Below are 19,809 nucleotides of genomic sequence, written 5' to 3' on the forward strand. Positions count from 1 at the left end.
GTTCCTGATTCTAGTGCTTGATGCTCATTGTCAGATGGTACTCTTCAGACATGTTGGATAAAGACCAGTGGATCATCGGTAGTGTCCTGAAGGTATTGGATTAGCAACCCAGATGTCATGAGTTCAAATCCTACCATGACAAGTTGTGAAACTAAATACAATAAACCTGGTAATTTGTGCACTGGTGTCAGAAAAAATGACCCTGAAGGTTGTGAGATTGTTGTAAAACCTAAATAGTGTGTCTCAGGAATGGAATCTGCTCCCCTAAATGCTCTGGTTCATGTGTGACTGCAGTCCCATGCTACATGATTGACTCTTGTAATCTCGAAGCCCTTGAGGAATATAAAGAAAGTTGGAAGGAACTTAAGCAAGGAGTCAGGGGGGCTAAAAGGGGTCATGGAAAGTCATTGGCAAACAGGATTAAGGAGAATCCCAAGGCTTTTTATACATATATAAAGAGCAAGAGGGTAGCCAGGAAAAGGGTTGGCCCACTCAAGGACAGAGGAGGGAATCTATGTGTGGAGCCAGAGGAAATGGGCGAGGTACTAAATGAGTACTTTGCATCAGTATTCACCAAAGAGGACTTGGTGGATGATGAGTCCAGGGAAGGGTGTGTAGATAGTCTGGGTCATGTTGATACCAAAAAGGAGGAGGTGTTTGACGTCTTGAAAAACATTAAGGTAGATAAGTCCCCAGGGCCTGATGGGATCTACCCCAGAATACTGAGGGAGGCAAGAGAGGAAATTGCTGGGGCCTTGGCAGAAATCTTTGTATCCTCATGGCTACAGGTGAGGTCCCAGAGGACTCTAGAATAGCCAATGTTGTTCCTTTAAGAAGGGTAGCAAGGATAATCCAGGAAATTACAGGCCGGTGAGCCGTACGTCAGTGGTAGGGAAATTATTGGCGAGGATTCTTCAGGACAGGATTTACTCCCATTTGGAAACAAATGGACTTATTAGCGAGAGGCAGCATGGTTTTGTGAAGGGGAGGTCATGTCTTACTAATTTGATTGAGTTTTTTGAGGAAGTGACGAAGATGATTGATGAAGGAAGGGCAGTGGATGTTGTCGATGGACTTCAGTAAAGCCTTTGACAAGGTCCCTCATGGCAGACTGATACAAAAGGTGAAATCACACGGGACCAGAGATGAGCTGGCAAGATGGATACAGAACTGGCTCGGTCATAGAAGGCAGAGGGTAGCAGTGGAAGGGTGCTTTTCTGAATGGAGGGATGTGACTAGTGGTGCTCCACGGGGATCAGTGCTGGGCCATTTGCTGTTTGTAGTATATATAAATGAGTTGGAGGAAAACGTAGCTGGTCTGATTAGTAAGTTTGCAGACGACACAAAAGTTGGTGGAGTTGCGGACAGTGATGAGGATTGTCAGAGGATACAGCAGGATATTGATCGGTTGGAGACTTGGGTGGAGAAATGGCAGTTGGAGTTTAATCTGGACAAATGTGAGGTAATGCATTTTGGAAGGTCTAATACAGGTGGGAAGTATACAGTAAATGGCAGAACCCTTAGGAGTATTGACAAGCAGAGAGATCTGGGCGTACAGGTCCACAGGTCACAAAGTGGCAACGTAGGTGGATAAGGTAGTCAAGAAGGCATGCGACATGCTTGCCTTCATCGGTCGGGGCATTGAGTATAAAAATTGGCAAGTCATGCTACAGCTGTACAGAACCTTAGTTAGGCCACACTTGGAATATTGCATACAATTCTGGTCGCCATACTACCAGAAGTATGTGGAGGCTTTGGAGAGGGTACAGAAGAGGTTTACCGGGATGTTGCCTGGTCTGGAGGGTATTGGCTATGAGGAGAGGTTGGATAAACTCGGATTGTTTTCACTGGAATGACGGAGGTGGAGGGGCGACCTGATAGAGGTTTACAAAGTTATGAGTGGCATGGACAGAGTGGATAGTCAGAAGCTTTTTAGCAGGGTGGAAGAGTCAGTTACTAGAGGCCATAGGTTTAAGGTGCGAGGGGCAAAGTTTAGAGGGTATGTGTGAGGCAAGTTTGCAGTAAGGGCGGCACAGTGGCGCAGTGGTTAGCACTGCAGCCTCACAGCTCCAGGGACCCGGGTTCAATTCCGGGTACTGCCTGTGTGGAGTTTGCAAGTTCTCCCTGTGTCTGCGTGGGTTTTCTCCGGGTGCTCCGGTTTCCTCCCACAAGCCAAAAGACTTGCAGGTTGACAGGTAAATTGGCCATTATAAATTGTCACTAGTATAGGTAGGTGGTAGGGAAATATAGGGACAGGTGGTGATGTTTGGCAGGAATATAGGATTAGTATAAATGGGTGGTTGATCGGCACAGACTCGATGGGCCGAAGGGCCTGTTTCAGTGCTGTATCTCTAATCTAATCTAATCAAGTTCTTTACAGAGGGTGGTGAGTACCTGGAACTTGCTGCTGGGGGAGGTGGTGGAAGCAGGTACGATAGCGACGTTTAAGAGGCGTCTTGACAAATACATGAATAGGATGGGAATAGAGGGATACGGACCCCAGAAGTGCAGAAGGTTTTAGTTTAGACAGGCATCGTGATTGGCGCAGGCTTGGAGGGCCGAATGGCCTGTTCTTGTGCTGTACTTTTCTTTGTTCTTAATGCCCTTTAAAGTGGCCCAACAAACCAGTTATAAAATCAATCACTATTCCTCTGCCACCTTCTTGGGGCAACTAGGGATGTGCAATAAATATGACCTTGCCAGTGTTCGTTCTCTCATGAGAACAAATGAAAAAAGTCTGTTTAAAAATGCTAAAACTGTCATCAAAATAGATTGAATTAAATATTTGGTCCCCTCAGAATTTTGAGTACTTTTTGTTTTGCAGTAAAAATGAGAAGCTTAGCTTTCAAATTTGTTCTGTCTGAGAGACTTGTGTTAATTCTTTCAGATGTGTCCCTCTTAACAGTTCCTTAGTGGGGTTTTCTCTTCTCTGAGCCCACTAACACACTACTTTAAGTTTGATCCCCAAATTGATTATTATTTTTGCAATATTCTAGCTACCAAGCCATCCTTTTACAATGGTTATGTATTTTTCTATTTTGTTCGGGAACTAATATTTTCTTTACTTGTGTGGCATTATATCTGAACACAGTGGTCTACTCCACCGACCTATTTCTTCATCTTCAAGAAGCTGAGGAAAGTATGGCTGAAAAGGCTCATAGTTTCTGCATACATAGCTTCAATTAAGCACCACAAATTGTCTAAATATGGGTACTGATCACAGTTGTTTTCATTCTCTTCATGTAGGTAAGTAAATCTAGCAAATCTGGCAAGTTTTCAGACTTGGTCATTTATTGTCACTCTTTTGTTACGATCGAGGCAGGAGAAGTGCACTGTCTTCTCTAGTTCCACTTCTCCACAGGTCACAACGTATATTTAAATGTTTACCCAGGTATCGATACGGTCAATTATATACTCTTTGTCCCCGAATGAAATACACCAACCAGGTTTCTTCAATAAACAACAAAATTATCATTTTATTATAAAACAAGACTTATGCAGTAACGAAGCAAAGCATTAACACACAGATTGAAATATGGAAGTTACCTTTTTGCCTTAGCCCCGCATGCATCCACCCACACACACCGGTTAACTGAAAAATAGAGCTTTTCTCTGCAGAGCTCTTTTGCAAAAAAAAAAAATACTTTGGCCAAATACCTGCTAATACTTGCAGAAAAAAGGGAAGATATGGAAGGATGTCAGTTGTCCCTTGTGGTCTGGCATCAGCTATACCAGGGTTGTCCAACATAAGGCCTGCGGGCCAGGATATGACCCGTCAAACATTTGCAACCGGTCCGTAAACTAACCGAGCCATTCCTCATCCTCACCAGGGATCTGTGACTGGAGATGGGAAATTATCCATTCAGACCGGCTTTTAAACCATTGCTCTGTCAGTTTCACAGCTAACAGCTGCTGACATCGGGAGCAGCCGTTTCCCAACAGACTTGAGTTTTTCTGGCTGTCTTTCACTTTTTCTTGAAAAAAAAAAGTTCATATGAAAACCTTAGGTCTGTTGGGAAATGGCTGTTCCCGATGTCTGCAGCTGTCAGCTGTGAAACTGACAGCTATCTTTCTTGGAAGAAGTGACCAACCATCCGCTGAGCATTCTGCTCTCTCTAACTGTTTTAGAGAAGAGGGGGAGGGGGGATGGAACAGAGAGAGGGGGAGGGAGGAAGAGAGAGGGAACACTGGAGACATGGGGTGGAGAAGGAGGCAGAGGGGGAAGAAAGGGGCGGGGGTGAAGAGAAAGTCATAGTAATTTATTTATGATACCAAAGGAGACCATTCGGCCCATCATATCCAAGCCTGCTCTTCACGGAGCTATGCAGTCAGTCCCGCTCCCTGGCTCGATCCCTGTAGCCCTGCAAGTCTATTTCTCTCAGGTGGCCTTCCAACTTCACAGAAGGTTTAAGACACAGAGAAAGATACAACTTGGCCCATCATGTCTGTACTGGCCAAAAACTATCCACCTTTTCTAATGCCACCTTCTGTAGACCTGCAGCTTATGGCACTTGAAGTGCAAACCCAGACGACTTTTGAGTGAGTTGAGGGTCTCTGCCTCAACTACCCTTTTAGGCAGAGAGTTCCAGACCATCGCCACCCTCTTGGTGAAAATGTTTTTCCTCACCTCCCCTCCAATTTTTCTACTAATCAGTTTAAATCTATGCCCCCTCATCACTGACCTCTATACTAATGTGAATAGACCCTTCACCTCCACTCTATCCAGGCCCCTCAAAATGTTGTACATTTCAATCAGATCTCCCCGCAACCTTCTCTGTTTCAAGGCGAACAACCCCAGCCTGTCCAATCTTTTCTCATAGCTTCATTTTTCCAGTCCTGGCAACATCCTCGTAAATCTCCTCTGTCCCCTCTCTAGTGCAGTTACATCCTTTCTGTAATGAGGTGACCAGAACTGTACACAGTACTCAAGTTGTGGCCTAACCTCCCTGCTCTTGTATTCTATACCTTGGCTAATAAAGGAAAAGACTCCATATGCTTTCTTAACCATCTTATCGACCTTTCCTGCTACCTTCAGGGATCTGTGGACATTCACTCCAAGGTCTCTTACTTCCTCTACACTTCTCAGTATTTTCCCATTAATCATGTATTCCTTTGCCTTGTTTGACCTCCCCAAATGCATCACCTCCGAGTTCAAGTTGAATTCCATTTGCCACTTTTCTGTCCATCTGACCAGAACATCAATATCTTCCTGCAGTCTACAGCTATCCTCCTCGCTATCTACCACGTGGCCCATGTTTGTGTCGTCCGCAAACAACTACTTCATGCCCCCTACATTTACATCCAAATCGTTAATATACACCACAAAAAGCAGGAGACCAGTACTGAGCCCTGCAGAACGCCACTGGAAATAACCCTCCCGTCGCTAAAACAGCCGTCATCAATTACCCTTTGTTTCCTGCCACTGAGCCAATTTTGTATCCACCTTGCTGCATTTCCCTGGATCCCATGAAATTTTACTTTTTTAATCAGTCTGCCATGTTGGACCTTGTCAAAAGCCTTGCTAAAATCCATGTAGGCCACATCAACTGCACTACCCTCATCTACCTTCCTTGTTACTACTTCAAAAAATTCAATCAAGTTGGTCAAACAAGATCTTCCCTTAACAAATCCATGCTGACAATCCTTGATTAACCTTTACCTTTCTAAGTGACAGTTTATTCTGTGTCTCAGAACAGATTCCAATAATTTGCCCACTAGTGAGGTTAGACTGACAGACCTGTAATTATTCAGTCTATCCTTCGCTCCCTTTTTAAACAGAGGTGCAACATTAGCAATTCTCCAGTCCTCCAGCACCGCACCTGTATCTAGTGAGGACTGGAAAATGATGGTCAGACCCTCTGCTATTTCCGCTCCTGCTTCTTTTAACAACCTAGGGTACATTTCATCCGGCCCTGGTGATTTATCAACTTTCAAGGCTCTAATCCCATTAATACTTCCTCTCTCCCTATGTTTATCACATCCAATACTTCACACTCTTCCTGCTTAACTACAATATCTGCATCGTCCCCCTCTTTTGTGAAGACAGATGCAAAATATTCATTAAGAACCATACCAATATCTTCCGCTCCTACACATAGATTACCTTTTTGGTCTTTTATGGGCCCTACTCTCTCCTTAGTTATCCTGTTGCTCTTAGTGTATTGATTTGGGTTCACCTTGATTTTGCTCGCCATATTCTTTCATGCCCTCTCTTTGGTTTCCTAATTTCTTTTTTGATTTCACCTGTCCACTTTCTGTTGTACTGAGCTCTCTGTGTCGGACATAAGCTTTCCTTTCCTGCCTTATCTTACTCTGTAGACTCCTTGACATCCATGAGACTCTAGATTTGGCCGCCTCACCCTTTTTCTTTGTGGGAACATGTTTACCCTGAACCGCTTGAACCCTTTGCCTCCCACTGTTCTGACACTGATTTACCTTCAAGTAGCTGTTTCCAGTCCACTTTCGCCAAATCACTCCTCCAATTAATAAAATTGGCCTTGCCCCAGTTGAGAACTCTAACTGCTGTTCTACCTCTGTCCTTTTCCATAATTATGTTACAACTAACTGAATTATAATCACTACCACCAAAATGCTCTCCCATTGACACTCCTTCCACCTGCCCATCTTCATTTCCTAAAACTAATTCTAAAACTGCGTCTTCTCTTGTTGGACTTGCTACATACTGGTCAAAAAAGTTTCCTTTTGAAGTCATTGATAGTCTCCACTTCTGCCACCCTTATGAGCAGTGAGTTCCAGGTCATTACCATCCACTGCATAAAAAAGTGCTTCCTCATATTCCCCTGTATCTTTTGCACAAAACTTTCAATCTAGAGTCCTGAGGGAGGCTGTGGGGTGGGGGTGGGGGAAAGAGATCAAGGTGTCTCCTGACTGATGGGCATCTATCCAGAATACTCTGCATCGCTACATCAAGTGTGCCGGCAGAGATTAACTACTTATGCAAGCAAAAGTAATGCCAGGTATGTCACTAAATCAGTTTTCATATAGTGATGAGAAAGTAAGTCAATAAATTCGTCTTATTTTAAGCTTCTTCACAAAAATGCACATTTGTTGTTGTTTTTATTAATGAGAAATTTTTAATGCCTTTATCTTTCGAAATTTGCTCACTGGCCCCTGTGGGCTGAGCAAAAATCGTTATGCGGCCCTCCGCCTGAAAAGGTTCGACATCCCTTGGGTATATGGAGATGGATCACTGGGATGTTTTCTGGAGCAGTTCGTTCTGGAGATGTCGAAATTGTCTGGTAGGCTTTCCAGGAGAAATGTGGCTTCAGGGATTTCAGTTATCCCACTCTGGATTTGCAGTTATTTCAAAGAGGTAGAGGAAGATGAGCTGGTGTCTTATCTCTCAGCTGGATGACCTCCAACAGAGTCCTCCCCCAACTGAACCAAAACAATATCTCCAAAGTGAAACCCCAAACAGCAAGTCAGAACCTCCTGACCACTACACATTGTGACATGTCACTTCTCTGCAAACATCTCCCCCTAGTCACCAAGGTTTCTGTTTATTGAGCTTAAGGTCTGTGATTTCCAGTTAAAGTTGTTTTCAAACAACACCTCTGTGACACTTGTTTTTTTAAAAAAAACGCATCATTGGAATCTTTTCAGTTTATACACAAGTCCTCAAAAAAAAAAAATTAAATGAAAGCACTTACATTAACACCTCCATCCTTGGAGGGATGAAGCACCATTCTCAAATGCATTTCATTACAAAGTATGGAAAAACAGAAGATGAAAAAATATTAAAACACATTTACAAACTCATTCTTATTCACTCTTTACCTGTAGCTAATACAGTTCTGCTTTGTACCATCTTTGCACTCCGATAACTCAAAGCAAGGTTAAATTCTAGACAAAGCATCTGCAAATACATTATTTTTCCCCACAATGTGGATAATCTTTAAGTGATAAGGTTACAATAATAAACTTAATCAGAATAATCGGGCACTCTGGTTTTTGAATTTTTCCACAAAGGCTACGGGGGGTTATGATCAGTATCTACCAGTGTGTCTCTATAGTTTTTAGTTTTAGTTTTAACTAAAACTTTTAGTTTTTTTTTTAGTTTTAGAGATACAGCACTGAAACAAGCCCTTCGGCCCACCGAGTCTGTGCCGACCATCAACCACCCATTTTTATACTAATCCTACACTAATCCCATATTCCTACCACATCCCCACCTATATATTTCCCTACCACCTACCTATACTAGGGGCAATTTATAATGGCCAATTAACCTATCAACCTGCAAGTCTTTGGCATGTGGGAGGAAACCGGAGCACCCGGAGGAAACCCACGCAGACACAGGGAGAACTTGCAAACTCCGCACAGGCAGTACCCAGAATTGAACCCGGGTCCCTGGAGCTGTGAGGCTGCGGTGCTAACCACTGCGCCACTGTGCCGCCAAATGAAAATCATATTTTATTTTAGAGATACAGCACTGAAACAGGCCCTTTGGCCCACCAACCACCCATTTATACTAACCCTGCAGTAATCCCATATTCCCTATCATCTACCTACACTAGGGGCAATTTACAATGGCTAATTTACCTATCAACCTGCAAGTCCTTGGCTGTGGGAGGAAACCGGAGCACCCGGCAAAAGCCCACACAGTCACAGGGAGAACTTGCAAACGCCACACAGGCAGTACCCAGAATCGAACCTGGGTCCCTGGAGCTGTGAGGCTGCAGTGCTAACCACTGCTAACCACATAGTTGTGGTGGACATAACTTCAAAATGCTTAAGAGCTAGTAATAAGCCAAGAGTTTCTTTTTCCACTGTTAAGTATCTCTTTTGGTATCAATTTAGCTTTTTGGGAAAGTATCCCATTGGCCTTTCTATGCCCATCATCTTGTAATAGGACTGCACTGACCCCCAGGTCACTGGCATCAGTTGCTACCTTGAAGGGCTTTGTCAAATTTAGTGTAGCCAAAACTGGTTCATTAATCAAAATGGCTTTAGCCTCTCAAAAGATGTTCAACACTCCCCTTATCACACTACCTTGGTTTTTTTTTAAGCAAATCCATCAGCGGAGCAGCTATAGTACTAAAATAGGGTACAAACTTGCAGTCGAAACCACACATCCCCATAAACCTCATGATTTCTCACTTAGCCTGAGGAGTAGGGAACTCCACCAATGCTTGTACTTTTGCTGTTCTTGGCAACACTTGTCCTTGCCCTACTATATGCCCGAGGTAGGTTACCCTCACTTTTTTGCAAATTCACTTTTGGCAAGGTTTATCACTGAATCAGCTGGTTGTAATTTTCTAAACAGCTTCTAGTTGTTCCAAGTGTCACTGTATACCAGCACATCATCAAGATAAACCACACAGTTAGGAACACTGGCTACCACTTGGTTCATTCGTCTCTGAAAAGTGGCCGGAGCATTTTTTGGCCCGAATGGCATCACTCTGATTTGGAAAAGTCTGTCTGGTGTGACAAAGGCTGACATTTCTTTAGCTCGGGGTGTTAAAGGAACCTGCCAGTATCCATTTAACAAATCTAATTTTGTAAGAAATGTGCCACTGCCCACTCTGTCAGTACAGTCTTCCAAGCGAAGAATTGGGTAGGAGTCCGCCTTTGTTACTGCATTCACCTTTCTGTAGTCTATGCAAACTCCAGTTAACTGTCTGGTTTAGATACTAACACCACTGGGGAACTTCAGCTGCTTTGACTGGGTTCAGTTAGGTGGTTTTTCAACATGTATTGGATTTCTGCTTTCACCTGGGCCTGTTTGTCTGGACTTAAGCGATAAGGATGGTGTTTTATAGAAAAGGATTCCCCTACATCCACATCGTGTGGCTAAGGTTTTACATCCTGGCTTAACCCTACACTTTATTAAATGCTGTGAGTAGCCTTGTTCGGTCTTCTCATTGTTTTGCATCTAAATACGAAAGCATAGTGTCCAATCTCCCCAACAATTCAGTATTCACCATAATTTGAGAATTGTCTAGGCCTCCTTCTGCCTCATCCTCACTATCCCTTTCATTCTTTCCTGTCCCTACTACCTGACATACTGGTGCTTGCCTATCCTCCTGTCGGCAATGATATTTTTCAACATATTGATATGACACAGCCGATTTTTTTTTTTTCTGGCAATATGGGGTGTCCATCAAATCGATTACTTTACCAGTTCTTTTGACCACTTTATACGGACCACTGCACCATGCTTTTGGCGGTTTCCCCTGTAAAGGCAGTAATACTAACGCTTCATCCCTTGGTTGAAATGTTCTGGTCTTGGCATGCTTGTCTGCCCATTTCTTGGTTGTTTGGGAAGCTTTCAGGTGTTCCTGAGCCACTTTGCTGGCTCTCATGAGCCACTCCCGGAACACTGATGCATAATCTAATATAGAAGTTTTGTCCCTCTTCTTAAAAACTTTTCTTTGATTAGTTGTAGAGGACCTCTTACTTCATATTCATAAACTAATTCAAAAGGACTAAAACCGGTAGACTCATGAGGTGAATCCCAAGTGGCAAACAAAAGAAATTCTTGCCCTTTATCCCAATTATGGGAATATTCATAACAATATGCCCTGATCATCATTTTGAGGGCCTGATGGTACTGTTCTAAAACCCCCTTGTGTCTGTGGGTGGTATGCTGAGGACTTTAACTGTGTTATACCCAAATTGCTCATAACTTACTGAAACATTTTAGACATAAAATTGGAACCTTGATCTAACTGAATCTCGATCAGTAATCCATATCTGGTGAAGAACTGGGTTAACCTCTCTACCACTACCTTAGCAGAAATTGTTCTCAAGGGAATGGCTTCTGGGAACCCAGAAGCCATATACATGATTGTGAGTATATATTGGTGTCCCGTTTTTGGTAAAGGTCCTACAAAGTCTACCAATACGCTACTAAATGGTTCCCCAAAAACTGGTATGGGAATTAGAGGTGCTGGTTTTATAGCAGGTTTGTGGTTTTCCCACAATCTCGCACGTTTTTACAAAACTGCAACACATTCTTGGAAAGAACTGGCCAGTAAAAATGTTGACCTATACGGGATTGGGTCTTCCGGGTCCCCTACATGTCCCGCCGTAGGAATTTCATGGGCTGTCCTTAATATTTCTCGGCGGCACCACAATCTGGTGAACAACCATCCATTCCTTGTCTGTAGGCCTGTGAGGAGGTCTCCACTTGCTCATCAGAATCCCATTTTTAATATAGTAGCCTTCCAGTACCCTTTGCCTCAGTTTCCGTTAGAGCCGATTGTGCCACTTTATTTAACTCTGAATCGGCTTGCTGAGCCTTGAAATGAGAAGACTTACTGAACATTTCCTTTGGAGTATCCAAATCCCCAAAGAAAGTTTCAGATATTTAACTGTCTTTGGTGCCAATTTTACCTCTAGCAATGAAACTTGTTTAGCCATTGCTCGGGTCACTCCACTTGAAGGAAATATTCCTGGAACCTTTTCTTGCAACTGTTGTCTCTTTGACTTCACTTGGTCTTTCCTTGACTACTGGAGAAGCTACTATCTTTGCTCTGGCCAAATCAATCCCCAGGAGTAGGTCAACTCCGTCTGCAGGTTACCATTCCAGACGTTAGGTCACACTCTAGGTACACCCTATACAAAGGTACGGGTAAATACTCCCCACCGATACCATTCAGTGAAACCTTGACATTCAAAGCGCTCTCTGCCTTTCACCAGCAAAAGAGTTTGGTTGGCTCCTGTATCCCTAAGTATGACTATAGGTTTACCTGCCTCAGTTGAGGGATAAGGAGTTACTTTTCTTTTTGACAAGAATTCCCCATCACTCTCAGGTATCTTATTCACGATCCCTGCAGTCTCAGTGGTCTTGGCCTGACAGCTGCAGTCGTACTCACTATCAGAACCCCTTTCTCTGCATTGGCCTTGTGCACCCCAATAGATCCCATGGGCCGACCCTGCATTCTGCATGAAGATGGTCCCACCTTGTGGCAATGATAACACTTAGGCTTTCGGACCTCACTTCCACCCTCAGCATCTTCCTTTCTGGCCTTTGGAGGAGATCCCGGGTGTTCCCAGCTGTCCTTTCTTGTCCCTGACTACTTGCCTTCCTTTCACCCTCCCACCTTTTATCCTTCTTGGGTTTGTGGGGTGATGGGAAAAGGGTTTTGGCTTGTAAACAAGCTTGTAATCATAAGCAATCTCAGCTGCCTGTCTGGCTGTTGAAACCTTCTGGTTCTTTACATGGGTTCTTAAGAACGGAGGGAGTGAATTTTTAAATTCTTCCAGGAGAATTATTTCCCTAAAGTTCTTGTACGTGGCCTCTACCTTTAGTGCCCACATCCAACGGTCAAAATTAATTTGCTTTACCCCCTCAAATTCTGTACATGTCTGCCCAGGCTGTCTCCTGAGGTTCTGAAATTTCTGCCTATAAGCTTCAGGGACCAACTCATAAGCAGCGAGAATAGCCTTTTTTGCCATCTCCTAATCTGCAGAAGCCTCCTCTAAGCATAGCATAAACGTCATGAACTCTGCCAATCAACCCGCTTTGCGTGAGCAGTGTCCAATTTTCTTTCAGCCACCTCATCTGTTTAGCTATCTTTTCAAAAGAAATGAAAAATGCCCCTGCACCCCTTTCCTCAAACTTCAGGAGGGCTTGCACAAATTTAAACAGTTCTCCATTGGGCCCTGGAGCTTTTTCCTTTTAGAACTTTGACGGGTATCAAAGCCAGCCTTGTTTTAGTTCCAGCTTTTTAAATTTGAATTCCCTTTCTTCTTTTTCACTTTCTCTTTGAAATTCTAGTTCAAATTTCTTTTTCAAGCTCGTTTTTTTTTGCTTCCATTTCTCTTTGCATTTGAAATGCTCTCTCTTTTGCCTTTTCCCTTCCAAGTTCAAGCTGCTTCATCTGCAACTGAATTTCAACTGAACTACCATCTGGATTGCCTTTTTCTTCTCCAGTTTCAAATGTTGTGCTATTACTTCAATTATGTCTGTTTTCTCAGCTCCTGGTTTTAACTCTAATCCCAATTTCCTGCCAATGCTTAACCTTGGTTAAGTTTCTCAAATTGCTCGGGGATGGAGCAACTGAAAAATCCATTCCGGTAGTGTAGCCTTTAATGCACAAGAAACCTGGTTTTTCCTTTTCCTCTTTTCAATTATTATTGCCCCCACTTACAAATTGCACATCGTCTACTTTGGGTTATCCCGCACAGGGCCCCCAATTATGTGTTACGACTTAGGCGGGAGGAGGGCATTGTCTTTTCTAGTTCCACTTCTCCACAGATCACAACATATATTTAAATGTTTACCCAGGTACCAATACGGTCAATCATATACCCTACTCTATATCCCAGAATAAAATAGACCAACCAGCTTTCTTTGCTAAACAACAAAATTATCAGTTTATTATAAAACAAGACTTATTCAGTAATGAAGCAAAGCATTAACACACAGATTGAAATATCAAAGTTCCCTTTTTACCTTAGCCCCCCCCCCCCAAACCACACACACACATACAAAGGTTAACTGAAAAATAGAGATTTTCTTTGCAGAGCTCTTAACAAAAAAAATAATACTCTGGCCAAATACTTACTAATTCTTGAAGAAAAAAGAGATAAAATGGAAGAATGTCAATTGTCCTTTTTGGTCTGGCGTCCGGGTGCACAGATGGATCACTGGGATTTTTTCTGGAGCAGTTCATTCTGGAGATGTCGAGAAGTAGTCTGGTAGGTTTTCCAGGAGAAATGTGGCATCAGGTTTCAGTTATCCCACTCTGGATTTGCAGGTTTTTCAAAGAGGTAGAGAAAGATGGTGTCTTGTATCTCAGCAGAATGACCTCCAACTGCCTTCAACACAGTCCACACCCCAACTGAACCAAAACAATAACTCCAAAGTGAAATCCCAAACAGCAAGTCAGCACCTCCTGACCAGTGTAGATCTTGACGTGTCACTTCTCTGTAAACATCTCCCTCCAAGTCACCAAGGTTTCTGTTTATTGAACTTAAGGCATGTGATTTCCAATAAAGGTGGTTTTCAAACAAGACCTCTGTGACCCTTGTAAAAAAATAAATAAATAAATCTACGGAATCTTTTCAGTTTTAAACACAAGTCCTCAAAAAAATTTTTTAAAATTGCATCACTTTTGGAACACTTCACCTTGTATAACATTTTGAACCATATTGAAGCATTTTCTTGCCATTGTCGTGTGCACTGTGGTTATATGCAAGCACTGATTTGATTTCCCTCAGTCCCACCCATACTGGTAAAGTAATTACTTGGATACCGGTAGTTCCGAGTAGTCACTGTTGTTTCCAGTGCCTGTAGGATTAAAACAAAAATAACAGTCAAAACTATAATTAATCTTAAACATATATATGTATTGCCAGTGATGCTCACTTCTGACCTAAGTGTACATTTTATGGTTACTTTTTTTTATTTTAAAAAGAGCTCTTTGAAATCTAGTAATTTTTATTAAGTGAACAAATATTCTACATGCGGTTGAGCTAGCTGTAAGTTAATCGGGTATATTCAGTAAACATCACAAAAGCTGAATCTGGATTTGAATAAAAGGCATGTCTGAAATATTCTTCGGAATTTATCAAAAGGCCAAATTTTTGACAGTATTTTATTTTGGTCAGAATCTTGAAATTGCTACACTTCATTTTTGAAAGATTAAGAATTCAGTAACTTCCAAGAGGAGTCTAGTTTGAAAGGAAACATTTTAGCTTTGGCTTTCTGTCTAAAAACAGCTGGGGAGATGGTGAGAAGGAACTATATAGGGAACAGTGCTTGCATGATGGGATAGCTTGGTTTGGGATTAAAAGACCAATGATCCTGAAACCAATACTGTTTGTATTCTTCCTTCTCCAAGGGTTGAGATTTGTTGGCTTTAGACCTAGAATTATGATATGATATTCGTTTACAGGAATTAAAATTGCTGGCTTATTGTAGTTTTCACAGCATATTTTAATTTCTTTTAGAATGATTGTACTGCTGTGATAAAAGTGATCCCACGACACAACTGAAAGATCAAACCACTGCGAAATGTTAACAAATAAAATTCTTGAATTAGTTTCAATCCCTGACTTGAATATTTCTTCAACCCAGATCGTAAAGCATTTGCCCAAAAAAATCGAAATTTGTTGTTCACAAAAATATTGCAACTTTGCCATTTTGTGTGCCTTTCTCCATAATGCTGTCAACAGCATAATGAATAAATCGTGGATCAGTCTAAGTGGCTGAAAGTATTGATTGTCCAGTTCAAGGCACACTAGTGAGTTTATTAAGTTATTGATACTAGTTTTATAGAGAACAAAATCTGAAATGTCTGTGCTGTGGTTTGATGAATGGTCAGTTGTACTTTTGGATTGAATGAATGTTATTAATTCAATGATTTTAGCTGCAAGTATAATTAAACAGAAATCTAAAGAAAAATGTCTTATGGTGAAATTTTACAATGTACTCATTTCAGAGGAGGCACAGAATCAACGAGACATGCAGTGCAGCTCATCAATGCACTAATTCAGGATCCTGCAAAGGAACTGGAGGATTTGATTCCTCGGAATCATATTAAAAGTGTCACAGGCAACACAAGAATGGGGTCCACAGCTGCCACAACTACAGCTAGTACAACAACTGCAGGACACCGAATAACCGTTTCAATGATGTCTTCCTCTGCAACAGCTTCGCTGTCTACATCATCCACATCATTACAATCCATCAACAAACCTGGTAAAAACATTGTGTCAAACAATATGCGTCCTACATTTTCAGTTTCCCTTCCTTTGGCTTATTCACATCCGCAGTTAGCACATGCTTTGTTGGCTGCTCAAACTATTCAGCAGATTCGACACCCTCGACTACCCATGGCACACTTTGGAGGAACCTTCTCTCCATCACCAAACACTTGGGGCCCTTTCCCAGTAAGACCTGTAAGTCCTGGAAGTGCCAACAGTTCACCGAAACATAACACAACTCGTCTCAGTAACCAGGGTGGTAATACTATTCATCCCAACAGTGGTAGTTCAGCTTCTATCAATTCATCATCTGTGGCTGTGAGTTCTCCAACTTTCACCACACAGTCTCTGTGTGTCACAAGCAGCCCAACTCCATCATCAGTGAGAAAGCAACTCTTCGCCTCAGTCAATAAAACTAATGCCATGATATCAGTGACTTCAGCTGTGACATGCAGTTCCTGCTCACTGCCCACAAGTTCAACTGTATCAGTAAGCAATGGGCAACCTCCTACTCCACCACCCCCTTCACCACTTGTTGCACAGCCTTCTCAACAGACCATGTCAATGACTAAGAGTGAACCATTCACCACCTCCACTGCGAAGGAAGAAGTGACCACCACAGAACAGCCTGCAGGAAGTCAATGTGCGCATTCAAATATCTGCAGCAGCTCTTCAGTCAACAGTAATTCTGGAGCTATAGGAATACAACCGACCTCTTCACTGCCCAGCATTCTGCCGCAAATTCCATGCCGTAGTTCCTCTGATATTCGACCTACTTTGCCGAAGCCTTATATTTCAAATCCAGATCATGGATTAGTGGCCCCAAGCAGTCTAGCATCTACTCGCCCTGTTACTATGTCGGCTTGCCCTGCTGTTCAGACCAACAACACTTTACCTCAGTTAGCTGCAGCTTCTGCTCAAGTATCTCACAGAATACAGCCTGGTGCTTCTTTCTATCCCCTAGTACAGCAAGATCCACAATCTGTTTTCGTCCCAAACCCAGTTCCAATGGTTTCTGCCCAAGATCCTATGAAGCAGCATGGCGTACCTTCTCCTATGCAGCTTTCATCTGCACTTGGTATGCTGAATGTTTCACAGATCCACGCAAACCCAGGAAGCAAATCCTTGCCTCCAAATTTCGGCTCTGCAGCCCTCTTCAGCCCTTTCAACAGTTTCTTCGACAATACCCAGGTGTCAGCAAATCATGTGTGGGGAAGTTGTCCACTGCCTTCACGGCTAACGCAAGATCCAACGTTTAGTGGACATTCTAACTACATGGGCAGTTCTGTACTCGGACAATTAGACGCTGTACTTCCGCATGATAATTCCAAGGCTCCTGGTTTCAGGCCACCTTCGCAAAGGGTGACTTCGAGCCCCACAGGTGAGATGGACAGTAGTTTATCTGAATATATTGGTTTATTAAATGGTTGCCTTTAATAATTTTGAAGGATCTGGTTTTAAAAAAATTGATGAACAGCATTGCATAGTAACTTTGTAAAAATTCCCAACTTTTGCCAAATTGTTTGCTAAATATTTCTCAATTTCATCTGCTTTCTTCTTTCCTCTTTCCTTCTCGCCCCTTATCTTTTCATGGGCTTCTCACATTTACAGGTTCAACCATCAAAGGGGACTAAAGGAACAATTTTGCTTCTACCACCCACCCACCCCCCCCCCCGTCTCCCAACACGTGCACATACACACACACACACACAATTGCCCCTTGAGATAGGCTATCTTGCTTTTTTGAGGTTCCACTTAATGTCCTGCTTAAACTGTTCAATTATAGGAATCAATCTGTGACAATGCTAGTGACTTGTTGCAATCAGATCGAGAGGCTGGCAAATGATCTGTCATTTGCAGTCCTCCAGGGTCTGTCCCATTTTTGTTGAGCTGTATCAAAATTGGACTGTAAATTGCAAGAAATATAAAGTTATTAATTCAATCTATTTAATTTCTTTCCCTCACGTACTAGACAATGGGGAGAGGAGAAGGGGCTGGGTGGGGGGGGTGCTTTATGGCAATGCTGTCTGAACCCCAACATCGCCTCAGCAATGTAACGCTTCGCCAGATCTTAAATTAACTTCAGATTGTTTGCTGTGCATCAAACACAAGTTCCCTTTGAAAATGGGTACTCTTAAAATTATCCATGATTGCAGCTTGTGTGTCTGCAAGAATCAATAGGTGACCTCATAAATTAAAAGCAAGATTTTTAAAAGGGGCTCTCATTACTTGGATGCTTTCAGTAATAAAGCTGAAAATGGCCCAAATACATTTTATGCACTAATGAAAAATGGCTTGTGATCTCCAAGTTAGACTTTAGACATCCCAAGTGGTACAATATTCACCAAAATGATTCCATGGTTTACAGTGTTAAATTATAAGGACAGGTTGCATAAACTTGGTTTGTCATCCTTGATTTTAGAAGGATAAGGGGTGATCGAATAAAGTTGTTTGAAGTAAGTTGGATATAGAACTATCCATAATTCTGTTTCCTCTGCTAGGATAATCTAAAACAAGGGCACGTAATCTTAAAGCTAGACCAGTAAGGAAAGCAATCAGGAAATACTTTTTTTTTTACACAGTGTATTGGTAATCTGAAACTACTTCCCCCTAAGTGCTGTGGATGCTCAGTCAATTGAAATTTATCAAGATTGAGAGATAAAAAATTTTGTTCAGTAAGGCTATCGAGATATGGGGAAAAGGCAGGTAAATAGAGTTCAGGTACAGATCATCCATGATCTAGTAGAATGGTGGAACGGACTAGAGGGTTTGAATAGCCCACTCTTGTTCCTTATTAGGTGATGGTCATGAAGCATTTTTCTTAGGTTAGGATAGTAGGAGCTTGCTGATGTGGTATGTTTGTGGCATGCCAATAATGGCTCTAGATTTCTAGGGTAAAATCTACATTGTTTTTAAAATACATATTTTTGAATTAGTCCTTTTTAGTTTATAATGACGTGCATGTCTGTGTTTGCATTTCAATTTTTTGGAAGACTACTGCAGCTACTTTCTCTACCCTTTTTGACAATGAGACTTTAGTGAGCGCTTCTCACACTTGTAGTTTGAATCATTACCCCTTTATTAAAGAGAGAAATGTGCAAGTTATAGATAAGTCACTTTTTATAATGTGCATTTCTCAAATATTCCATTACATGTGCTTTTTTAAAAATGTTTTTGAAGGAATGTCTGCTATGGACCCATCAGGCAGTGCCATTTCTTCCTCTTCTACCCCATTGACGAGTTTTGCTCCAAGTATGGCTGGAACTCAGGTGTATGTACAAGGACCAGCCCCTGTAGGAATGCCTGCTCCTAGCTTCAGCAGACAACATTTTTCCCCACACCCTTGGAGTTCAACAACTGCTCCAGTTACATGTATGTACAAGCCAATCCTTTCTATATTTTAGTGGCGTTTTTGGGGGTGGGAGGTTATGCTCCTTAATCTAGGATCCACTACTCATTATATGCTTCCAATAGGTCCAATTTGCAAAATATAACTAGGAAATTATGGTGCTAACGTTGCGAAACACAAAATTGAAAAAAAGAGGCATCACCAATGATGTACTTAATAGCACAGAGTTTGGATACAGCCAATGGTTCTTGTGGCAATGTTGCTTTCAAAAATGTTTTTCTTGTACATAAGGCCAGTTAAATTCACAATCTCTTGATTACATCTGAAAACACCAAGTTATATGAATAATTTTTAAATGTTCTGGATGACACTTCGATGAATAAATGTCAGGACAGCTGATCTTGGTTTTGATGATTTTTACAACCTGTTAACTTATAGTGAAAATTAAACCACTTGTCAACTTCAACCAATTATTTCGTAACCTTTCCTTGTTTCCTGAGTGCCAAATGCTTATCCTGTAGAATAATTTGTATTGCACTTTCATACAAGCGTATAAAACCATGGGTTATTAGTACTAGTGAGTTGTAGACCAGTTTAACACTATGTATGTGGCAGTGCACACGGGCAACATTGTCCTTGTGCACTGTTTGTGTATCTCCAACTTGGGCGATAGCTACTCTCCTGCTATGACTTACTTTAAGATGCATTTCACCAGCAGTTGGGATAGGGGAGGCGGATGACAGGGAGCGGTTAAGATTTAGTCTGGCCTGTAGGAACATTAG

At 42.1% G+C, this 19,809-nt stretch overlaps 1 protein-coding gene across 8 annotated transcripts in view; it reads left to right on the forward strand.

Moving 5' to 3' along the window:
- Nucleotides 1-19,809, forward strand: part of ankhd1 (ankyrin repeat and KH domain containing 1) — a 226,674-nt gene that overhangs the window by 181,351 nt on the left and 25,514 nt on the right. For 7 of the 8 annotated variants that reach the window (XM_068043555.1, XM_068043558.1, XM_068043559.1 and 4 more), the window contains 2 exons: nt 15,414-17,059; nt 18,859-19,050. In XM_068043555.1, coding sequence (XP_067899656.1) covers nt 15,414-17,059; nt 18,859-19,050 — 1,838 coding nt within the window. The remainder of the gene's footprint in view (nt 1-15,413; nt 17,060-18,858; nt 19,051-19,809) is intronic. The other variant, XM_068043560.1, reaches the window with a different exon arrangement.

The sequence above is a fragment of the Heterodontus francisci genome, chromosome 12 (genome assembly GCF_036365525.1).
Source record: "Heterodontus francisci isolate sHetFra1 chromosome 12, sHetFra1.hap1, whole genome shotgun sequence".
NCBI classification, from domain to species: Eukaryota; Metazoa; Chordata; class Chondrichthyes; order Heterodontiformes; family Heterodontidae; genus Heterodontus; species Heterodontus francisci.